The 23875-nt window shown below is 38.7% G+C and overlaps 1 protein-coding gene across 5 annotated transcripts in view; it reads right to left on the bottom strand.

The window, feature by feature from the left end:
* Positions 1-8029: 8029 nt before the first annotated feature.
* LCOR (ligand dependent nuclear receptor corepressor) overlaps positions 8030-23875 on the bottom strand; it is a 54197-nt gene continuing 38351 nt past the window's right edge. For all 5 annotated transcript variants that reach the window (XM_083737981.1, XM_083737982.1, XM_083737980.1 and 2 more), the window contains 2 exons: positions 21076-21169; positions 8030-17783 (listed from right to left, as the gene is read on the bottom strand). In XM_083737981.1, the coding sequence (XP_083594107.1) occupies positions 16814-17783; positions 21076-21169 (1064 nt within the window). In that variant the 3' untranslated portion in view covers positions 8030-16813. The remainder of the gene's footprint in view (positions 17784-21075; positions 21170-23875) is intronic.

Raw genomic sequence — 23875 nt, 5'->3', positions numbered from 1 at the left:
TATGAGAAGCAATTGGGCAACTTATGATCAGCTACTAACTAAGGTTGAAGGGAAATGGAAGCTAAAACCGTATGAGCAAACAAAGGAACATGTTTACGATTGGCTACATCACCATCAGGTGAATCAGATGTTTAGTAGAGATATCAAAGAAAGAGGCTATGCAGATAAAGACTCAAAATTCCAGACAGAAATAATAAACAATAAAGTGAAAATTATATCTAAGATATATAGGATGTTGTTGGACTGGAATTTAGGCGATGAGGAAGTCAAATCGGTGATGATCCATTGGTCAAGGGATATAGGTCATAGTATACAGTTTGAGGATTGGGAGAAACTTTGGAAGGAGGGGGTAAACTTTACGGCGTGTACTTCGATAAGGGAAAACGTCATGAAGATGTTTTATAGGTGGTACTTGACACCCATGAAATTATCAAAAATGTATAAGGTGGATAATAAGTGCTGGAGATGTAAAGACATAGAGGGCTCCTTCTACCATATGTGGTGGGAGTGCCGAAGGGTGAAACAATTTTGGGAGAAAGTACACACTGAATTGAAGAAGATATTAAAGTACACGTTCATAAAGAAACCAGAAATCTTTCTTCTAGGGATATTAGGACAAGAGATAAAAAAGGAAGATCGCAGATTGGTATACTATGCGGTTACGGCAGCAAGGGTAGTATTAGCCCAGAAGTGGAAACTACGGGAAACCCCAACGGTGGAGGAGTGGAGATCTAAGTTGTCAGATTACGCAGAGTTGGATAGATTAACAGGAAAAGTTAGATACATAAGAGACCAAGTGTTCACCAAAGATTGGGAAAAGTATGTAGATTATCTGGAATGTATTAGTGAAGGGCAAATAACGCTAAAGGGATTTAGAGACGCACTGTGAAAGACTAAGAGTTATTGTGCAAAGCAAACAGGAATTAGGAATCGGTATAATGACAATATAAGTAATGAAACGTGTAATTTTATTTATTGCTTCGAATGATTTACGGACAGGCTGAAGGAAGCCCCGTAAGAGACAACTATGTTATGGATGATATGGAAATGATAATTGCTGTTTATTATTTTTAATTTTTCTTTTCTGTGTATTTTCTTTGTATTTGTGTGTTACCTTGTGTTCTTTTTGGAAATAACTAATAAAAAAGAATGAGGACAAAAAAAAAAATGTGTTTCTGGGTCACTACTGGGTGTGCCGCAATGCTCAGTCGTGAACATATTGAACGTGTGTAAATGGGGGCTGCCTGTACTGTACACACACAGCCACAGCGCCCCCCCCAACACCAGTATCTACTTACTTCTGCATAGAATAGGATCTTAAGACCACTGCCATGGTTGCCAGTTCATTTCCAGGCCCAATTCAATGTGTTCATGTTAGTGTTTAAAACTGTAAGCAACACAGGCCCCAATTTTCTGAAAGACTGCCTCATTCCCTATAGACCACGGGTAGGCAAACTAAGGCCCATGGGCCGGATAACCCAACTGCCTTCTGGATCCGGGAATCGCCGCATGGATTGCCAGCGCGTGCGTTCTTTCCCTCTCTCTCTCTCCCTCTCCCTCACACGGCGGCGCCAGCGGCGCCTCCTCCCTCCCTCCTCCTGGCTTCTCCCCACCCTGCCTAGAGGAGGAAGGGAGCTGGGCTTTGTTGGTGCCAGCAGCAGCAGCGCTTGAGCGGCCGCCATTTTAAGCAGCTCCTCTCTGGAGCCCTTTGGCACGCTGCTCATCGTCCCCCCGTTGCCGCCAGCCCCTGCCGCTCACAAGACACAGTTAAGCAGCCACCGGGGCTCGTGGTGCTCTTGCATCCTCCCCTCCCCCCAAAAAATATGGTCCAGCCCCCCACAAGGTCTGAGGGGCAGTGGACCAGCCCCCTGCTGAAAAGGTTTGCTGACCCCTGCTATAGACTGTCTCAGGTGCAGCAACTGGTGGGCGGTGTGGCAGCCTCAGAGAGGACCTTCTCTGTGGTGGCCCCTAAGTACTCCTTCCCCAGAGGTGTGTCTGGCACCTCTTTACCCTGACTTTTCACACTTGGGGTGTATATCTTAAGATGGATCTTATTTTGTCATTTTAAGTTGTCTTAAATCGTTTTTGATGTGTTTTCAATGTTTTAACCCACCCTGGGACCTTAGATGAAGTGCAAGAATCCATCCATGAGAGTACCAGTAGACATGACTGCAGCAGAACCAAACAGGACAGAGTTCTGCTTTCTTACACAAATTGAAACCAGTGCCAATAGTGGCTAATGGAATCCTTATTACTGGGACTATGCTAGAGTTGACTGAATTCTCTCAGAGAAAAATGCACTATTCAAATCTCGTCCTGGAAATTAGCACCATTTTCAGTGTTGTGTTGCTGAGTAAATTTGATGTTAAAGTTTATTTACATGCCTGAAACCTCACAATGCTATTTCAAAAGGATTGTGTGTGTGTGTGCATGTGAGTAAAACTAAAGGATTAAAGACAAAGTTATAATAAAAGGGCTCAAGGGAAAAGTCAGAGCAAGGTTCCTTAGCCAAAGGTAACAGCATGGCATGAAAATCATGCAGAGCCCTCCCTCCTCAGTTGACAGGGCAGTGAGGAAGGGAAATCCAGCCTTGATTTACCACCTGTATTATGTTATGTTGAAAGAAGTATATAGAGTTTCTATACTGCTGTGCGATGAATTGAATGCAAATGATGCTCCTTGCAGCAGATGGAAGGGTGGGGGGGAGCATAGAAGTTGTTTTTTACTACCTGAAATAATAGCCACCTGAATTTTCTACTGCCTGTATTGCTCTTCCCCCTCTTCTCACCCACAGCACAGGAAGCTTTGCTAGTGAAATGAGCTGTTGTTGGGTCTTAAAGTATTTCCAATTAGTTGAATCAAATATCTGGAGTCTACAAGCAAACACAGAGCTTAGCAATACAGTGAACAGAATGAAGTGCTGCCAGTTACTCTTGTTATGCAGAAATAAGTAGCTATAAGCTACTTTTTAACAAAATCACATTATTTGGGCTCGTATACAGGCATTTCAGGCATAGGTAGTACTAGGCCTGCTGTCAGGCTAGTTATTAATACTAACATCAAATCTTCAGCCTATGTGGCATATGAATCACAAAAGAAAATGGCTCCTCTGCTTGTTCTGCAGCCGGCAGCACCAACTGCTCCCACGCATGACTCACTAATAACAGCACACATATTGGGAAGTGAAATCCCACTAAACTCAGTCAGACTTCCTTCCCAGTAAAGGTATTTAGATTCAGGCTGCTACCGTCAGCACCTCCAGCTAAACCTATCGTGAGGGCTGCTACATTGAAAGGACTGGAAGGTTGTCATTCAAACAGAAATCCACTGGGCAAAAAAATTTTTTTTCCAAAATCCCATTTGATTTGCAAATAATAATTTTAAAAAATCAATGAATTGTTTGGTGATCCAAGGACGTTGGAGGATGTTTGTGCAGGCAAACATGTTTCTTGCTTATACTGACCAAAACAGAAAGCATGAATTGTACACCACATCTCTTGGTTCAGTCCCACTTCCTAACTGGGTTCACTGCTGATTTGATAAGCTTGAAAGAAAACAGCCTAATTAACACAGAGATGAATCCAGACTTCACTTCTGTTGACATGCGCATCCTCCTAGCAGAGTCCCACATCAGAGAACACTTTCTCTAGCAGACTAACTTCTGCAGATTCCCTCTCCCTCTGCAGCCCCCAGTGCCACTGCCTACACTCTGCCAGAGTACTGGGGGGTACTCGAGAACAACGTGGGAGGTGGCACTGGGAGCTCCAGGTGATGGAGAAATCTGCAAAGTTGGTTCATCCCATCCACCAGTAGGATCCCTCTGCTGAACCAAAACCCTTCCATGGATTGAGCCAGTCTCTCTGTCAACAGAAGTTAAAGACAAATTTGCCTATTCCTAGTATGGATTACTTAGCTAAAATACAGTGTATAGATAATTAATTGCACCTGGCCCACCAAGGCTTTAATTGTACTGTAGTAGTTTTTACCTATATGGACAACCATATACATGGAAAGCCTGGCATTCCCTAGATGTGTATACAAAGGCACATACTGGCATATTTTTGCTTCCAAAATTCAGACTATTCCTGCAGTAAAGATGGGTAGAAGATCAGAATTTCATCCAGCAATTGAGAGCACAGATTGTTGCCAAAGTAGGTCAGTTTACTTGAACACTAATTGGTCAGAACTTCCCAGGAACCAAGTGCCCCCCATATTATTTAGTTGAAAGGTAGAGCTGTTGCCAGTTTTTGTGCATTTGTTCTTGTGCATCTGGGAAACAACCTGCCCAGACAACCCTCCTGAAAAGAGTCTAAGGAAATCAATAGGTTTCCAATCCCTCTCCTAAAACAAAGTTTGGGAAGGAAAGAAAAGAATACTATGCTTCCAGGTGTTAAGTTAAATGTTTAGGTAAAAGGAAGAATTTCCTTACTCCCCCCCCCAAAAAAAAACATGGGGTGCCACCATGTTTAGTTAGGGCAATAGGGCAGATCACCCAATTTCAAAAGCAGCTTACACCACCACATTGGATCTGTGAAGGACTGAAGGTTTGAGAGAGGTGAATTAGTAAAGGATTGTGTGTAGTAAATGCATATGGGGAATATAGCTATGAAAGAACTCTACTCCAACTTGACAGATCTTTAACACCTATATATAAACCACAATTCCCAAGATTCTGTGGCATTCTAATGTCACATTGAGAACAAAACTCTGGATGGGGACAGGCAAAGGGAAGGAGGGGTAGCTTTAGTTCTCAAAACACTTTCATTGTATTTTGTGAGACAAACTAAATAGTCTACAGTCTGGAACAGCGTCAAGAATAGATAGGCAACAGCAGGCTTAGTTCTCAAGCCACTATTGGGCCCCAAGTAGTTCCCTTTAATTTCTCCTATATAAGTAAATATTGGATGTTCATTGAGAAGGAGGGAAATAAAACATTAAGACTTCTAGCCAGTTTTGCAGTGCAGGCAAAACCTTTCACCCCTGGCAATAATAACCTAGTGCCTACTGATACAGAACTGTGGGTGACACCGGGTTGCAAAATACAGCTGCTGCCTACGTACAAAAGAACATACTACAATGATGAACATTCTGCAAGTAATTCATAATTTGCAAAGTGTCTATTAGGGACAGACAGAAGAAATTGTAGGGAGTTGGGATAAGTAATATTATTATGCAGAAACATTATGCCTCTACACTATGCAGCTACACTATGGAAAATGTGATACCCAGCAGAGGCAAGTCTTTTTTTTTTTTTTAATAAATTTTTATTAGGGGTTTTTACAAAATAAAGTACAGAAATAAACAACCTTTCTTTTATCTCAACAAAGTTTCATAACTTCTTTGGACTTCCTCACATCTCCCGCTGCCATTTTCATCATCATAAATTTTTCCCAGCAATTTATCATCTAATTTGCAAATTTTATAACCACTCATTTAAATATAATCCTCTGTAAATTAGTTTCTCTTAATCTCACTTTACATCCCATTTCGATCCGATTTTGTGGTGGCCAATTATTTATGATCAAACATCCTACTTAACTTTCCGCCAAATCACAATATTTTTGTAAATAAATCTTAAATTTCCTCCAATCTTCTTCAACCCTCTCTTCTCCCAGGTCTCGAATTCTGCCAGTCATCTCGGCCAGTTGCATATAGTCCATCAGCTGCATCTGCCATTCTTCCAGAGTGGGTAGATCTTGAGTTTTCCACTTCTTGGCGATAAGTATCCTTGCTGCTGCTGTTGCGTACAAAAAGAATGTTCGGTCCTTCTTTGGCACCATCTGGCCGACAATGCCCAGGAGGAAGGCCTCTGGTTTCTTAAGGAAGGTATACTTAAATACCTTTTTCAGCTCATTATATATCATTTCCCAGAAGACCTTCACCCTGGGACAAGTCCACCAGAGGTGAAAGAATGTTCCTTCATTTTCCTTACATTTCCAGCATTTGTTGTCTGGCACATGGCATATTTTGGCTAGTTTAACTGGGGTCATGTACCACCTATAAATCATTTTCATTACATTTTCCTTCAGAGCATTACATGCCGTGAAGTTCATCCCCGTGGTCCACAACCTTTCCCAATCCTCAAACATAATATTATGCCCAATATCCTGTGCCCACTTTATCATGGCCGACTTAACCATTTCATCTTGTGTATTCCATTTCAACAGCAAGTTATACATTCTTGAAAGTACTTTAGTCTTAGGTTCTAACAATTCTGTTTCCAACTTCGATTTCTCCACCTGGAATCCTAACTTTTTATCCTTTTTAAAAATTTCTTGAATCTGAGCGTAATGTAACCAGTCTCGCACTTTATCTTTCATTTTTTCCAAACTCTGCAATTTCCAATTGTTACCCTCTTTCTCTATTATTTCCCAATATTTCGGCCATTTGGCCTCCATATTGGGTCTTTTTCGGGCCTTAGCCTCCAGAGGTGATAGCCATCTTGGAGTTTTATTTTCCAATAGGTCTTTGTATTTTGTCCAGACCAGAGGCAAGTCTTTTTGACCCTATAACAGTGTACGACTGACCATGTCTAATCAGAAGTAGGTCCTATTGAATTCAAAAGGGCTGACTCTCAGGGAGTAATCTTAGGACTGCAGCCTTAGTTTCTCAGAGGAAGCAATTCCCCTCCTCTCACAATGGACTAGTCAATTAAAAGTCCACGTATGATGGCCCATAGAATTTAAAGAGAGTTGTTTTGTTTTAATAATCTTTATTACTTTTAAGACTTACAAGAAAAGAAAAAAGAAGAAAAAAGAAGAGAGAAAAAGACAAAATAGAGCAGAAGAGAAAAAAGGAAAAACAATACAATACAAATTTTAAAGAGAGTTGTTGAAAATGAAGCCTCTTTCTGTCCTCATAGCCTTGCCCTTGGTTGTGTTTGTTGCTGATGCAAAGTGTGTTACAAAGGGGGATCCCAGAAACTTGCACATACATAATGACTTGAGAACTCAGCAAACTACACAGCTGAGGTAGTTAAGAGTGTATATTAATAGGAATATGAGATTAGAAGGAAAGTGCTGTAAATGAATCATCCTGAGTGAAATATAGGATGGTGGAAAGGTTGTTTATAAAAAGTACAGGCATCACTAATATGGCCTTCTATCCAGCAGCCGCCGAAAACTATAGATCTACTTCTTTGACTGACTGGGGGGAGACGAAACTATGTAGAAAGGCCCTATAACACTGATTTCAAATCAATGCCTAGTGGCAGCATTGTGCTACATGTAAGCCATATGCAAAAGGAATTAATTTTTTATCCAGATATGTACTGCGTTGCTCAAGACTTTTGTCTTGCCCATATAAATTAAAGGCTGTTAGCAATTACAATTACAACATTTCACAGTGTCTGTGGTTAGATTCAGATATTCATTTTTGAAAGAATGTAGCAAACACAAGTTCACACATTATTTTCATAATTTCTTCTGAACATGCTCCCATGTGGCAGGCCTGAGATTTATCATACCTCAGATACAATGAAAACATACTGTATCTAGTAATAATACCTCACTACACTGAAAAGAGCATTCGGAAGAACCACAAGGAACTGAAAGGTAAAAGACACCTTGTGGTGACATTTCCTCATTTGGTACAATTTATTTTTAAATCTTGCATCCCAGTTCTATATAGGAGCTTCAAAAGAGCGAAGAATAAAAAATCAATTCATGTAAAAAGTTAACTCAACTACTAAAACTGATACAATAACAGTTTAGATGAATCAAAACCATAATAATGGAGTATGTCATTGGATAGTGCTATGTTGCTAGATAATAAACCTACACATCAGCTAATCATTAAAAGGTGGCCGAAGGAGGGAACTGAAAATGTGGCTAAGAGGCAGTTACTGCATGACAAGAGTACATTTTTAAATTCATGAGCATCTGCTCTGCTACTCAAATACAAAACACGGTTTTATTTGTATATATAAACATATATCGACCCACCCTGGTACTCCACTGAAAGAGCATCACAAGGAAACAGAACCATAGATATTTTAAAAAGACACTTTAGAAACCAGCGCTTTGAACCATTCAAGTTTTCACAACAAAATTTATTAGAAGAATAGTGGTTCTGAAAAGTCTAGCATCCAGTGAAAACTACCATACACGTTACAGCTGGGAATGTGTTTCAAAATGACATGGCCAAAGAATACAACAGGGCTGTTAAACCCTTACACATGCACAACGAGAGAATCAGCGCTTTTGACATACAATGCAAAAAAAAAAAAAAGTGGACCACGTGAATTAAAAATTTATAAGTACTTATCACATACATTAAGACACAGCTTATTTAGTCCAGTCAAAAAATCAGAACTGCATTAAAAATTAAATGTAGTGCAATCAAACCAAAACCTTAATTTGTGATCATAAGTGCTCTACTACATAAAATGTTGATCATAGCAAGGAACAAAAAAGTTCAAATCACACAGTACAAAAAAAATCTGTAAATAAATACAAACTACAGTACAAGAGAAATATTAAATTATACAATTCCGTCAAACTGTAAACAGTATATTGAAATGAGGTCCATAGATTAAAAAGGGGGTTCCTGCTTTATTTTTCCATGACACTTGTACTTTTAGAGGTCTGTGAAAAATGCCATTTTTCCATACTCTACATAAATAGAACTTTCTAAGGTGTAAAGCATCAAATAATAAAGCAGAGGCATTGCTGACGCACAGTTATGGTGAAATTAATGCTGGTGCGAGCAGCAGGCTTTATTTTAATGTGTTACACACATGCTCAGCAAACAGACCCACCACTACAGGCGTGAAATGCCAACACACTCACAATTAGTGCGCGGCACAAGAGGTTACACGCCTGACAAGGAGCATAAAGGTAGGCGCGATCATGTGCTCCCACAATCTATGTGCTGCTGCTGATTATTTGAAAGTTTTACACTCTTGCCATAAAACACCAACTTTGGCAGAAGGGTTACTAATAAACTCAAGCCCATCTGGCCCATTGGCTTCCATCACAGTGGCCAGTGCACAGAATTCCTAGAGACATTGCATAACTAGAATGTAGAGGTCAGACATCCAAGGGCCAGGGCTCAAGTTTAGAAGTACCTGGGATGAAGGAGAAACCACAGCCGTACTGAGAAGCTGCCCCTGTTCCATTTACAGGGACAGCCAGGAATGTATTTGACATTAGCTGTGCTGGCTTGGTAGTGGCATTTTTAAATATATACGTTTAAGATTATATATATAATATATATGTATATAACATAATACACATACTATATATAGAAATTTCTTACAATACATAATTATCAGGAACCCCCATGCGATCTTGCTCAGTAGTAATAACTGAATATACAGAATGCCACTACGTGTCTGAGGCACTGCGTGCTGGAGAGTAATATGCAGCTTTAAAATCCGTTTGGCTGAGTTATACCTGGATACCTGAACTGAGTTTAAGTTGACATTCATCAAGGATGTGCTATTAGCACATCAAAAGAAAAGCAAAAACAAAATACAAGTCACTGCTAGGTTTAAGAATAGTGTACAAGTACCTGAATTGAGTGAGGGTAGTGTGTAAACTGTCCCTGAGGGTTTTCAAACAGTGTGTGTACAAGCTGGAATCCTAAGCACGTTAGTTTATAACTTACACTGCGGACTGATAAAATACCAACATTTGACAATTTAACAAGTGGAGGTTAGAAAGAGTTATGAGCAAACACTCAAAACATATTTATACATGTTTAAGCAGCAGTAAGCTGCTGTAAGCAAAAATCCCATGGATATAACCACCCAATGGGACTCTGAGAGGCTGCAGTCTGTAATCTGTTTTTCTGATGCTAGGGCATATGACAGCCGCCATCTACCCTCTCTCAACAAGTAAAGAAGTTTCACCTGCTAATGTAGAATGCACCTAGTTACAGACTAGCAATTCAAGATTAGATTTTTAATCAAAGACTTTCCTATTACATACTAAAATCCCTTAAGATCACTAATGCTGGTATGCTAATCTAGTTAGTTTTTTTTTAATTTCCCCCTTCATTTAAGAAATATACCATTCGACAACTTAAACATTAAGATCCATTTTCAGTCCTCTGATGTAAAAAGCATGTCAGTGAATTTATATTAAAAATTTACATGGTAAAAAGGCTTGAATTTCAGCCAAAGATTCTAAATACTGCTCATTCCCTGAAGACAAAAGGGAGAGAGAATCCCTACCCATTTTCCTAGTGATATACTTTCAAACTGAGCACTACACAATGGTCTAAAACTATTCTTCATTTGGGAAACCTTACCTAGCCTCCCCCATTTAGATCCCAAACCTTAAAGCCCTGAAATGGTCTACTGAAATGTTTAATTAAAATATCATGCGTGTACACCCAGAAGCTGCCTGAACATTATAAAATTCCTGGACTGAAACTTTTACAGTACCTTAGACTCTGAAGACCAGATAAATTAAGACTCTAGTTGTAACAGTAAAAGTGCTGAAAGGTCCCTTTTCTGTCTTTTTTTAAAAAAAACAACAACAGGTCAGACAAGTGCTTTAATGGTCTATCTATCTTTCTATCAAGTCTGTAAAGGTCTGATGAGTTTAGCACCGAATGTGAGGTACATTAGAGGCTGAAGTGGCATGTCCACAATTTTAGAGTGGGAGAGGAAATACTTAAGTCAGATTTTTATAAACTAGCGACCAAAGATGCAATGTATTTATTGTATAAAGAGATGGAACATCTAATCGTCTAAGGATCTTTTTTTAAAAAAACTTTGTATTAATAAAAATGGATTGTGCCATCAGGTTAATAATTTGAGAATTTTATGATGAATGTTTTCAGGCCATTACCTAATTACAGGTAATTTTGCAGGCTTGAAAATATTACTGACTTATACAAACCGACTAAATCAAATCTAGATATCTGTCAGAAAGATGCTGCAGTGGCCAACAACTTGAGTTTTTATTTCCCTGGCATTTTGAGTGCATCTGTGGATTATTTTATGTGCCTACATAGATTCGTCCACAAATTTGCAAAAAGTAACATTACAGTACTTGTTACATCCAATTAAACTGCATCTGCATAATTTTAGACTTCAACAAAAGCTTGCTCACTTGCAAAATTTCAGTTTATGACTAGATATTCTATGGTGTATTTCCAAGGAAGTTGCCAAGTTCTACATTTGAGAACTCCATAAGGCTAAAGGGCCAAAATCCTTCCCTCTCTTCCAAGCCCTAGATCAGGCCCAGACCCTGGTCAGTCTGCAGCTCCTTCCTTCTGCCTATCAGCCCACGATGTCAGAGGCCCAAATATCTACAACTGCATTCTTCCCTTTGTCTCCTTTGGACCTAATGTGAAGCTGCAAGCTTTTGATGGAAGGAGTGAACAGAAAATCTCTATCTCTAGTACACCAAATTCTCCATCAGTGATTTTCTGTTCACAATCTTGAACTGCCCAGATTTGGCCAACCCTGGTATATATCACGACAATTTAACAAACTGTTCACTTATCAAAAAAAAACTTGGAAAGCACAGATATAATGACCACATTTGGGCATAATGTTAAACTATGGTTTAGTATTATGCGAATAAGCCTCGCCTCCTGCTGGGCTCATGTATTTCCTCTCCTCATTCCTGCTGCACAGCAGGGAAGAATTTAAAAGCTTTGGTTTGCTTTTAGTTAAGTAGGGTGTGCCACTTCATCCTAACTGGGGATTGTTGTCTAACACTAACTTTGGCTAAAGTCACAAAGCCAGCTGCTTAACTCATGGTCTGAAAGTGGCTTATTTTTAAACAAACCAGTCTGTGTTGAACCACAAACCCTAGCTTGAATGAAACATACCACAGTTAACTAAAACCAAAAGCAAATGTTTCTGAGCTCCTTCTGTGGAAAGTGTGGAGGGAAGTAGAGAACATGCGAATTTAGAAGGAGACTAGACTTGTTAAAATGGTGCTAAATCACAGTGTTTTAAAATTCAACTATGAAAGCCATTAGATACCCATGTGTTATAAAAGCCAACTGCAGAATGTGTAATTCGCAGACAGCAGGGAAGTTGATTTTTTTAATTACATTTCTGAAACTGCAAGGGAGAAAAGCAAAAGATGCCTGATCCACAAAGAATGGACACCCTATAACTTCCTAGAAGCACCTATTTTTTTGCCTGAAAACATATGGAAAAAATTATTTTTATGTCAAGTTTATCTTTTCAAAACTGCCCAAGTCCTTCAAGCAGCCTTGGCTAATATGTGAACCATCCCACTATGGAGCTGAAAGCTAGACTTTTAAAAGTTTCTGTTTTAGAGTTCTAGCAAAGTGCTTTTGGATAAGAAAGGGGGATGCTAGGAATGCTTCCCCAACCCACTCAGGTGCCATGCCTTTATCCTCTTTATCACCTCTGAGACACTCAGAGACTTTAGGAAGATTTAATCCTAAATTTATTATACATGGAGGGTGGAATCTGCTTCTGCTTTTCCCTGTCAACACCACAATGGAATTTGACTCCCTTCCCATTTTTTTGGCTTGCTAAGGAGCTTACCATGAGACATCAATAGCATGATGTCAATGGGATCACAAATACAGCCAATGTGTGGAGGTTTTCATGGGGAATAAATAATTCCTGACAGTTTCTGAGCAATCATGGTGTCATCTGAGATCATAGTTCAAACTGCCTCATCACTTGTCAATATGCTTTGGGATAAGCCACAGGAAACAAAGCAGACCTGCACTGCTACCATGTTTATAAGGTACATCTCATTCTTAAAGGATAATGAAAATTTATTCCAGATTTGCATTAGAAAATATTTAAGAAAACATTCAGACTAGGCCTTTCCTTTGGAGGCAGAGCAGCAGGCAGTATGGAGCAGTCCTAGGGCCATATAGAAGCAAGGGCATATTCTTGGGGCATTTGGCTAATGCAAGAAGAGGATCTTCGTGCCCCTGGAGGAGTTATCTTTCAATCCTTTTAATAAACTCAGGAGTTTGGAGGTTATATATATATATCTATATATATATCTATATATAAAGTAAGGGCAACAGTCCAAACCCTACAACTTCCATTCTTTATAGCTGTAGTGAAAACAAAAAGGCCTGGGGCACAGAAAATGAGGTTCTAGAATGGCTGACAGAGGTAATAGTGTATCAGATCGCCAGGAAAGAGCTTTTATATTTTACAGATCCAAGTAAAAACTGATACATTTTCTACACACTGGGCTCGCTCCACAGAACTGCACAATAATTAACTCCACACTTGTACCCCTACAACACTAAGCCTTACTCATCTGTATAACCTGCTGTAGCAAAAGGTCACCAAGCAACATCTAAATTCCAGTACAATAGTGAACTTGATTTTAAACGTTACACAAACACACTCTAACATTAGTCTTCTAGGCTGGGAGTAGAGGGAGAACCTATCCTTCATGATACCTGGTCTGTATAAGCAGAGGCTGCCACAAATACTGTTCACAGTTTCATTCTGTCATCCAGGTGCACATGACACCGTCAACAGATACACAATAATTCCACCAAATTTTGGTTCTGGATCTAACACACATGTGGTCAAAATGTCCAGTTCTTCCTCCCAAAGACTTCACCATTTCTGGAGCATTGCACTTGGCTTGTCCCCTTAACATGCTCTCAAAAATGACAGGGAAAACAAGGCCTAAGCCCTATGTCTTGCGCAAGTTACATGAGCATCCATTTAGTGGAAAACAGGAGAAAACAAGGCTTCTCTTACAAAGACAGCAGCGAACCACATCTTCCCACATCAAACTATGGTCAGTTGAGGATTTTGGCCATGCAAACTTCTGTTCAGCAGAAAATTAAGCATGCTAATGGATAAACACTGGTTCCATTTTTTCCTAACAGGAAAGATGCTCCCAAATACTACTCAAAGCTGCACCAAAGGCGTCTGTCAGAGCAGTCTTACTTCAGTGAATCACTTAGGATCTAGAGTGAGATACAGTCACAGGATGAGCCACCTGGGCAAAAACAGGTGAGATGAAGTCTTAAACAAAAGTTAAACATTAAAAAGGTGCACCTGAATATTACAGACTAAGTTTACAAAACCTACAATAAGGTAAAATATAGATATATTTATATCTTTTGAATATTCAGCAGCTTTTTGTTTATTTTTGAGAGGCTTCTGAAATTTTAGAAAGGGACAACTAACTAATTTCAACCATGCTTCACAAAACAATAATGGCTATTTTATATTGCAATTACAAAAGTAATGCAATTAGTGCTTTAAAAATAACCTACTTTTTCCTTTTCTTTTTTTTAAGCAGAGACCTTTTGAGGAAATATGGTTGTTCCAAAGCTTCTGGAATTTTTTTTTACCTGAATAGGAAGTGATCACAGATATTAAGTGTTATATTTCAAAGCTTTGCAGATAGGAATCTTACAATCGTCAGGTCCCAGGACTTTTATCTGAGAAAATTAAGTGTTTGGTTGTTTAATTCATTTTCTAACCAAAGCAATAAGAATACGCAACTATCACTATCTATTTACAGTTCTCAACCTATGGTCTGAAATGATGTACAAGTAGTTCTCTTTCTAAACTGCAGCATTAAAGGGTAGGCACACCATTTTTCTGCTGCACGATTGTCATCCACTTAATGATACACATAGAAAATATTTAGGTAAGTAAAATGAGCACTCCACATACACTATGACAAGGTTTACGGAACTCAACTCATACATCACTTAAATAAAAACAGCCACAAAAGGTTAAACCTCTGACAGTAAAACTCTATGCAAGTGTTACACTTCTAGCTTGCAGCAAATCTTCTCCCACACTTTCAATAGCAGATGAAACCACAAATTTAAAACAGTGCATTTTTATTGCAATTTCCAGAAAAACTGGAGTATATTGCAGAGTTTCTACACCACTATGGAGCTTCAAACAGGTTTCTGTACTGAGATGACACCTAGATAGCTAAAGGAACTCTGCTTTTGAGTATGGAAACACATTAAGCTACCAAAACGAAAAGAAAAGTCTAAGAACAGTAGTACAAAGCATATATGGGCCAAAAGCCCAGTCTCTCTCAAGAATGAGAAGTGCATATTTAACACGACAGCAATGGTGTGCCTAACCTTTGAATACAGTGGGTTACTGGGAAGCAATCAACCAATCAAGAAGGCCAACTCAATTAATTGCCCCCAAATTCAAGCAGCAGCCCTGGGGCTATCTAGGCCTTCTTCCTATGAATCTTAGCATCCACTTTCAGTCATTAACACAGGATAACTAATTAAGAACAGTGCTCAAATGATGTCTCACATACAAATTCCATTGCCTCTTTTGGTTGTGCAAAGCAGTAGAGTGGAGTCTTACCAATCTTTTGCCCAGCTAAGATTAAATTGTTTCTCTACCCAAAGAACCATTAAGTCTGATTCAGTGAAGCTGCAAGTCCAGAAAGCTTTATTTAAAGCTTAACATGTAAGAATGTTCCGATGCCTCTGCAACTAACAAGTCTGAACTGTGGATTTAGGAGTGCTAGTGGTGATCTGCCTATGCGAGTGTGTGCTAGTCCCCTATTAAAATCAATAGTGGATGAAATAAAAACAGAAATTCAGGATATGCAAGCACATTTCCTGCTACTGGCAACTGTAGTATTTAAAAAGGAAACACCCATTGGGTGTTCAACCCTGACAGTGTTACAACTAGATAAGATGCTCAGCCTAAGTCAGACCAGAGTGATCTGATAATGGGTTTTATTAAAATTTGTAAAAATTTCTTCCCTGAACATTAACATAGATCCTTCATTTACATGACTATTTAGGCAGACTATTGAGGTTGTATGTTTAGAGATCAGTTGGTTTGATGAGGATTTTTGTTTGTTTTTTGCCCAAGATTACAGTAAGCTGTTATATGTATTCCTGACTCCCAGAAGAGAGTTCTTTAAACGAGATGTTGGAAACGCACAGTTTAGCAAACTCAGAATCCAGTCTGTTAAAAAGCACGTAGGTCACAAAAAAGCCATTATTTTGTTAAAGTGAGGAATACCCTAGTATATCATTCAATGTACCCTGATGCTCCTGAATGGAGTGTTGAGATAAGGCTACATCCTCAAGCAGGCAAGCTGAACTCTCTCGCCTTTGCAAAAGAGCAAACACAATTACAGTGAAGGTAGTGTTCCAAAGGAATGAACCAAAGCATTCTGAAGGTAGTGTATGTAAAGTTCCCCCATCCCACTCCCACCCGCCCCGCCGGGTGAGCACTAAGCAGATTGCAAATAGTAAAGGAGGAGTTGAATTTAAAACAAAATGGCTCCGATTAGACCCAACTGACTCGGAATCCAATCACTAATCACTGAATTCAAAATGACTAGCCATACTTAAAAAGTTTAAACTCTCTTTCAGGCCAACTGGATTGAAGAAGAAAAAAACCGTGAAAGCCTAATTATAAGCAATTATCCAGTTTTTGTTTTACAAGTCTGGTACTAGAGCTCATGAAAGTGATTTTTTTGAAAAGGCCATATGAAGAAAGCAAACCCAATAAAATAACTGAAAGTCCATGCAGGCTCAAGAGGCAAACAGTCCACTTCCATGTCTGCATTCTTTGTGAGGTAACTCAATTCTCTATAGAATATTAGAGAAACATGCAAAAGGCCAAAAAAAAAAAAAAAAATCCCCCAACAACAAAACAAAACACAAAAGAGGGCTCCAAGCCATTCCGGGCCAGAAAATTTACAAATATGCAACATTCAGAGCACCCTTTTCCCCCTGTGTCCACACAAGTCTTTGCTGAACTGCAAAGGAGCATGTCCTGCACCCAGTGACTGAAGAGGAGTTGGGTACATACAGCAGGAGTTGAACAATGCCATAGTGCTCACCCAGTTTATAATGTAATTGGCACTCTACAACATCCCTAATCATCCTTTGACTCATTCGCACTCTGTGCTGCCTCTCCCTGGGGATCTATCTCAAGCTTTACAGAGACATCCTGTCCCTCCGACCGCATTAATTTCATTTTTTTCTTTGGAGGGTTTTTCAAAGTGCCCAGCCTCTCTTTCACTTTATATTCCAGGGTGCTATGGGGAATCCCATAAATACTCTGAGCTTTGGAGACGCTCATTTTCCCACTCATCACCACAGAGATAGCTTCTTCCAATATCTCACTGTTGTACTGTCTGTATCTGCCTCTTTTCTTCCGAGGTTGCTTAGAGCCAGGATCTCCCTCTTGATCAGAGGTGGGATATGGCTGTCCAGAGGTAGATTGCTCAGCATCTGAGCCCCAGGAGTCTGGTCCGGGATCCAGCAAGCTCCTTCTGTTTTGTTTCGGAAGGATAGCCCTTAATTTTTTACTAAGCGCGCTCTCCGTTTGTGAACCCATCACCAAAGAGCTATAGCTATACTGGTCGCCAGAACGGGACTCCCATGAAAGGTCCATGCCTCGAACTTGTGGTATCTTTAAATCCACAGGAGTTGAATGGCTCATGTCCTTTTTCCCATCCTGTTTAGTTTGAAGTGCCATTTTTTGAAAGGCTGAATTTTCTGTAAGAAAAGGAAGGTCACTGATGTTGCTGAGTGCACCGTTTCCCCTGAATTTCATTCGGGTGAAGTTGAATTCGTAGTGTGGTTTTGCCCAAGAAGCCTCCCTGGATAGTATCATGTGCTGTCCGTGATTCTGCAGCCCAGACGGCCCATGGCTGGCAGCTGTAGCATGCTGGTTTCTGCTCAGCAGTTCTTCGCTTATCTGCAGTGATCGAGCCAATGGAACTTTGAGAGATGTGGAGTGGCCAGACCCTTCCCTCGTTCCATCCTGCCAACTTCTCGGGGGCACCCCATCACCACTCCGAAGTCCCTCTGCATGGTGCTGGCTGGGTCTCCCAGGTCGCCTAATTGGATGGAAGGAAACTGATGTGAGCAGGACTTGCACAGGTAGGGAGGAATGGGTGAGGGGGCCACTCCTTTATTAGAAGACCTTGCTTGGGTAACATCACTTTTGTGGGTTTTTATTTTTATTTTTTTAAGTCTCAGCAGTCAGTTTTTTAAAAAAATTGTTCAAAAATAAAGAGAAGCTTTTTGGGCAAAGAAAAACGAAACCTGTCAGCTGGTCTTTGGTTGGGTTCACAAAATCTTGGAGCAGAAAAGGCTTCGCGCAAGTGTCTGAAAATAGCATCTTAATTATAGATTAGAAAGGAATAATCATTTGCTAGAGTCTATTCACGACTGTATTACTAGTGTGACGTTACCACTAAACAAGTACAGTAATAAAAGAGTAAGCCAAGTGACAAAATGTAGCAAATTCAACACGCATACTCTCACACACCAGCCACCTGCACTTTTTATAAAATGCTGAAAGCTCTGGAGGGCATGGATTAACACTATATATGCTAAAGTTGCTGCTCAGCATCAAGAGCGCTCAGCAGAACTCAAAGGTGTTTGCTTATTTTGCATTAAACATTAGAACAGAAAAACGGAACGGTTCTCAAATAAAAATGTTGCACAAATTCAGACTCCATTTCCTTTTAAAATTAATCATAAGTCACATAAATAACAATTTGATTCTGTTTTCACATGCCTAGGTAAAGAAGCAGGATATTTTCTTGCCACATATGTATTATTTATTATGCTCTTTCCAACTTTACTGATTAAACAGATCCAGGTTAAATCTATTTTTTAAAAAGAGTATGATATACAGTCTAATCAGACTATCAATCTTGTTTTATGTACACAATTATTTCAATTCCTGTAAATAATATGAACAAAAAGTATGCAATGCATTCTTGGTACTTTGCTCATTAAGATGATTACTGTGTATATCCTATCTAGCAGACAGCCTTTATATATTCACAGACCCCTTTAACCTAGCCATCTGAGATATGTATTTTAGGACCCACCTTACTCTCTTTACTGTAATTTGTATTTCAATATTGTATTTTTACATTTTTGTAACCTGCCCTAGGACCTCATGATGAAGGGCAGGTAAGAAATCTAATCAACAACAACAATAACGACGACAACAGCAACCACAACAACGTACAGAAGATTTGGATGCATAGCAAGGCAGAAGGAAGAACTTACATTCAAGTTTGGACTTCCTAATTCTTTAGCAAATGCCTATTAAACATTACTCAGAATTTGAAGATTCTTAATTTGGTAACGAACAGTCCACATGAATTCTGAACAAGAACCACCCCAGTGTCAAGGAAAATAATAAATTTCTACCAGAACTTTAAACATGCATTGAATATTTCAGCTAGTTCTAAAACAGTGAATCACTGTCCAGATATAAAGATTAACTAGCGCAGGCTTCTTCAAACTCGGCCCTCCAGATGTTTTGAGACTACAATTCCTATCATCCCTGAACACTGGTCCTGCTAGCTAGGGATCATGGGAGTTGTAGGCCAAAAACATCTGGAGGGCAGAGTTTGAGGAAGCCTGCAATAACACTTTGAAAGACAAAGGGCAATAGTTAACTGGCATTTAACTTAACAGTACAAAGCAGAAACACATGCTGATCTCTTGAAGATGCCTTCAGTCAGCCATGTAGGAACACTTTTTTGTTTTAAATGCACAGAACCTGTTAGAATATTCAGAAAGGGAACAGAAATTGATATTCTCCTTCACAATACAGTGTTTAGAGTTCTGACATACAGGGTTAAGTAATATATCCATGTTGTGAGGAATTTAAATGTCTCTTTTGCAGTTATAAGTCAGTGACTGTCAACAATGGTTATTTTTATATCACTAGAAGTCCAGCAACTTGAAGATTATGTACCGTATTTTTTGCTCTATAAGACGCACCAGACCACAAGACGCACCTAGTTTTTGGAGGAGGAAAACAAGAAAAAATTATTCTGAATCTCAGAAGCCAGAACAGCAAGAGGGATCGCTGCGCAGCGAAAGCAGCAATCCCTCTTGCTGTTCTGGCTTCTGGGATAGCTGCGCAGCTTGCATTCGCTCCATAAGACGCACACACATTTCCCCTTACTTTTTAGGAGGGAAAAAGTGAGTCTTATAGAGCAAAAAATACGGTAATTCCACATCTATATTCAGCTGCTTAATATTCTAAAGGCTGATTAGCTTTAAAATTATACAAAAAATGTATTCTATTGCAGCATTTTAAAGTATCACCCCAAATTTCTTTATTCTCATGTATCTTCACCCTATCAGCAACAAAAAATACAAAGTTGATGGGATTGTATAACCTTCATCAAGAAAAATTTGCACCCAGAAACTGTCTACTAGTCTAATAATAGTATAGTATTTGGAATGTTTGAATTATTGAGTATTCATCTTGGAAACAGCTCCAAGGTAAGTAATTACAAATCCGTCATATATCTAATGAGCCATTAGAAAACAAATGGAATTATGGCACTGTACTATAATAGTAGGTTATACAAAAAAAAAAAATCCTAACAAATATTTTACAATTCTTGCTCAACCACCATCTTTACTTTAGTGGCCTTGCCTAGACATTCTGACTACTAAAGGAAACACTGTTTGGTTTGCTGATCTATTCAAACTAGGCTTTGGTTTGTTGATCTATTCAAACTTCATCCCATCCTATCAAAGGCTGAGATCGGGTTCAGATACTTATCAAGCCTCATGTGATCACCTGTGGGATGTGCATGGAACTACCAAAGGTTCACAACGCAACAAAGATCATGTGCAGCCACTGGTTGTATGACCTGATACCCCCATACATGAAGCCACTGAAACTGCATTGTGATAACACTTTTTGAGTTGCTACAATCATGAAAACTGCAGTAGTCATTTGTATAAGCTTCAAGGGGAAATGGTTGTTCATACAACTGGCACCCAACATAACCCCTGCCAAGTTGTTAGCCCACTCACCCAATGCTCCCATAGTCAAATGCACAGGTGTGGCTGAGCATGTGAACAAAGTCAAAATAGTCAATTTTTTAAAAGGTTGAAAGATCATAGCTCTACATTTCATATATCAGGTACAAAACCAAAGTATTCCTGAAATGGAATTAATTTTTCAGTTGACTTCATATTTAAGGATTGGAAGAAGGTGTTTTAACAAGATGTAATTATACTCTGAAGGGTTAAATCAACCCTGTCTATGGAAGCAATAAGGAAGAATTTGACCCTCAGTTTGTTGTTATGCAAATAACTTGAGGGGGGGTTTAGCTTAAAAATACTAAGAATTTCCCTTACCCATTCCCAGGAGTAGCGGAGCAGCCAGGTGAATGGCTCAAGGAGGCGCTGCCTGCACATGGACTTTTCTTAGTGGACAGATCAAGTACTCCGTCTGCAGAGACATGAGAATTACTTGAGAATAGGAAGAAATTAATAAAACTAAACACACACAAACATACAACTTGGTAAGTTTTTATGGCTGAAACGCTGTCTCAGTTAATCTTGGGTTGCTTTGGAACTTCCTAGTGAACCTCAACCAAAGTCTCTTGACATATCAGCCATTATTTTATTTTCCTTATTTTGTTTTGTTAAGGACATATCAATATTATGACTTTCATTCAATAAAATATTAATGGTAGATTAAACAGTATGAACACATTATATCTGAGAGCATAGAATGCAAGTTAAGTTCAAAACATAGTTCTCTGCACATACTTCATAATGTCTGAAAAGTGGATCAAGTTACTTCTTTTTGAGCATGTATACTTCTTGTTATCCACCATACATTCATTAAGATGTAGTCCATGTATTGATAGTTTCAAGTAAGACACAAAGGAGAACAGGAAAGAAAAAAACATCTTATCAAACAGAACTGAAGTTCATGTACCCATAAAAGAAAACTCAACAAGTGTGTAATTCAGGAACTACAAAATGGAGCAAGAGTGGAGAATTTATTGCCTTACAATTATTATTGCAAACAAACTGCAGCTTTCATATTAAGTATTTTCTGGGTACACTTCATTTTATTTAATATCTTTATATTCCATCTTTAAATTTAGCAAAAACAATACAATTTAATGGGATAGCTTACAGGGCACTCTCCAGATGCTGTAGGCTACAACTTCTATTATCCTTGACCACCGGCCATGTTGGCTGGGGTAATGAGAGTTGTACCCCACAATATCTGGAGTGCACCACTTTGGCTACCACTAATCTTGCTTTTTAAAAAGTGCTGCAGTCCAGATATTCAGTCCATGAGCTATTCAATTAGAACAGAGATAACTAGTTCAGCAATGCTAGCCTTGCAAGTTCCAAGGCAGTAAAGCAGATGCTAGAAAGTCATGTGACTGGATTTTTTAAAAGTCATGTAATAATATATTTTGTATTTATAAGATAATTGAGATATTGTTAGCCATTAGTGGAAGACTAACTAGTAAGCTTGATGAAATCATTTTTTCTACACAAAGACTACTTACTGCCTATCTCCCATAAAGCTTAAGTATAAACATTCTTAAAAGCTGCACAATTCTGGAAGGTAACAAGCTACTTGTTATTACTAACAAATTTTAAGAGGCAGCCAGTGGGAAAGAGGATGGGTAAGTGGTGGCAAGTATAGAGTAGTTACCAGACAATTTGCCAACGTGTAAATTTACAGATGCCCGCATCTCTTCTTTTTCTTAATAAGCTGGGTAGATTCTCAATGAATTATTGCTGTGTTTCATATAACACCTAAACTCTCAAGGGATCCAACTCCATTCCCAGCATATGGAGTATACAGGAACTTCTAATGCACACAGGAACTCACTTTTTAGCAGCTGCAGCTCAGTGAAACAGTGTCTCCTTTTCTAGCAAACAAGTAACAAAGCTATGGTTGTACAGACCACCTTTAAGACTCTTATCCAGAACTTTATTATGAATCTAAATCTTTCTGTTCTCTCCTCTATCAAAACAGTTTTGGAACTGTTTCAAGTCTGTTTGTAACTACATTATTAGTACAGTTAAGGAGGTTTGTTAATATTTGCTGTCCATGCATTTATATGCTAAAATGTACTATTTGGCTCACAGAAATGGAAAACATTCAAGTTCATAATTATTCAAAGCAATGTTATTTAAAGCAAACCTAAATTTCAAGATCATCTATACTGTTTAACAATAAAGAATATTTAGTTTTTCAACATGTATTTTTGCAATTTAAGGGGCCAGAGTAAGGTCTGAAAAAGGTCTACTTATTAATAGAGAGATGGGGCAGTACCTTGTTACACCCTGTCCAATTAAATATTTCTTTGGTTCTGCGAGAAAACCAACTAGAAGACCCATGTTATTCTTCCAAGGTAGAGATTCACAATCCTTTTCACTATCAATTTTCATCTGTGTCTGGTGTAGGTGAAGTTTTACACATATGAAGTAACATGCAGAAGTGGAGAATAGCCAGCTATGCATGCTTACAAGGATTTGAGGCTTACAGTAGCTAACAAAATTAAGTGTGACTCAACAACATCAACCTGTGACAAAGATTAATTCTAGTTTGCATTACATTGAGACTTAAGTAATAACAGTATTTGTCGGTAAGACATTATTTCTAGTGGGTCAAATTTTTGGTTCAATATCTTAAGAAAGTGTTTAAAAGCTAGTGGATTCTGTATATATGTGGAACTCTCTCTGGTAAATTATATGAGGAAATGCTACAGGAATAGGTATATGTAGCCTTCAGCCCAGAAAGCCAAGTGGGCAAACAAATTATGTTTTCAAGAAATACCAGAATGGAAAGAATGAATGGTTTTTTCAGCTTTCTATGAAAACAAAGCAAAGAAGTTACAGATTTAAAGTGGGAATTTGATGCACACTCCCTTAGGAGAAAGCACAATTGAACACAGTGGAATTTTAGTTAGTAAACATGTATCAAATCGCACCGTAGATTACCTAACTGTAATGATTTAGAAAATGGACAAGTTGCTTAAGCTGTATGTGAAAATTTCTTAAGGTTTTTAAGAAAGCTAAAAAGAAAATGCTAGACAATAATATTTTAAAGTGCTTTATTTTCTAACACATATGTATTGACTTTTCAGCAAAGTCCAAGTGGCATACAAAATAATCCAAC

Source organism: Podarcis gaigeae (genome assembly GCF_964106915.1).
Source record: "Podarcis gaigeae genome assembly, chromosome: 5".
In the NCBI taxonomy this organism is placed as follows: Eukaryota; Metazoa; Chordata; class Lepidosauria; order Squamata; family Lacertidae; genus Podarcis; species Podarcis gaigeae.
Note: the sequence above shows the minus strand (reverse complement) of the source record. Positions and strands in the feature narration are given on the sequence as shown.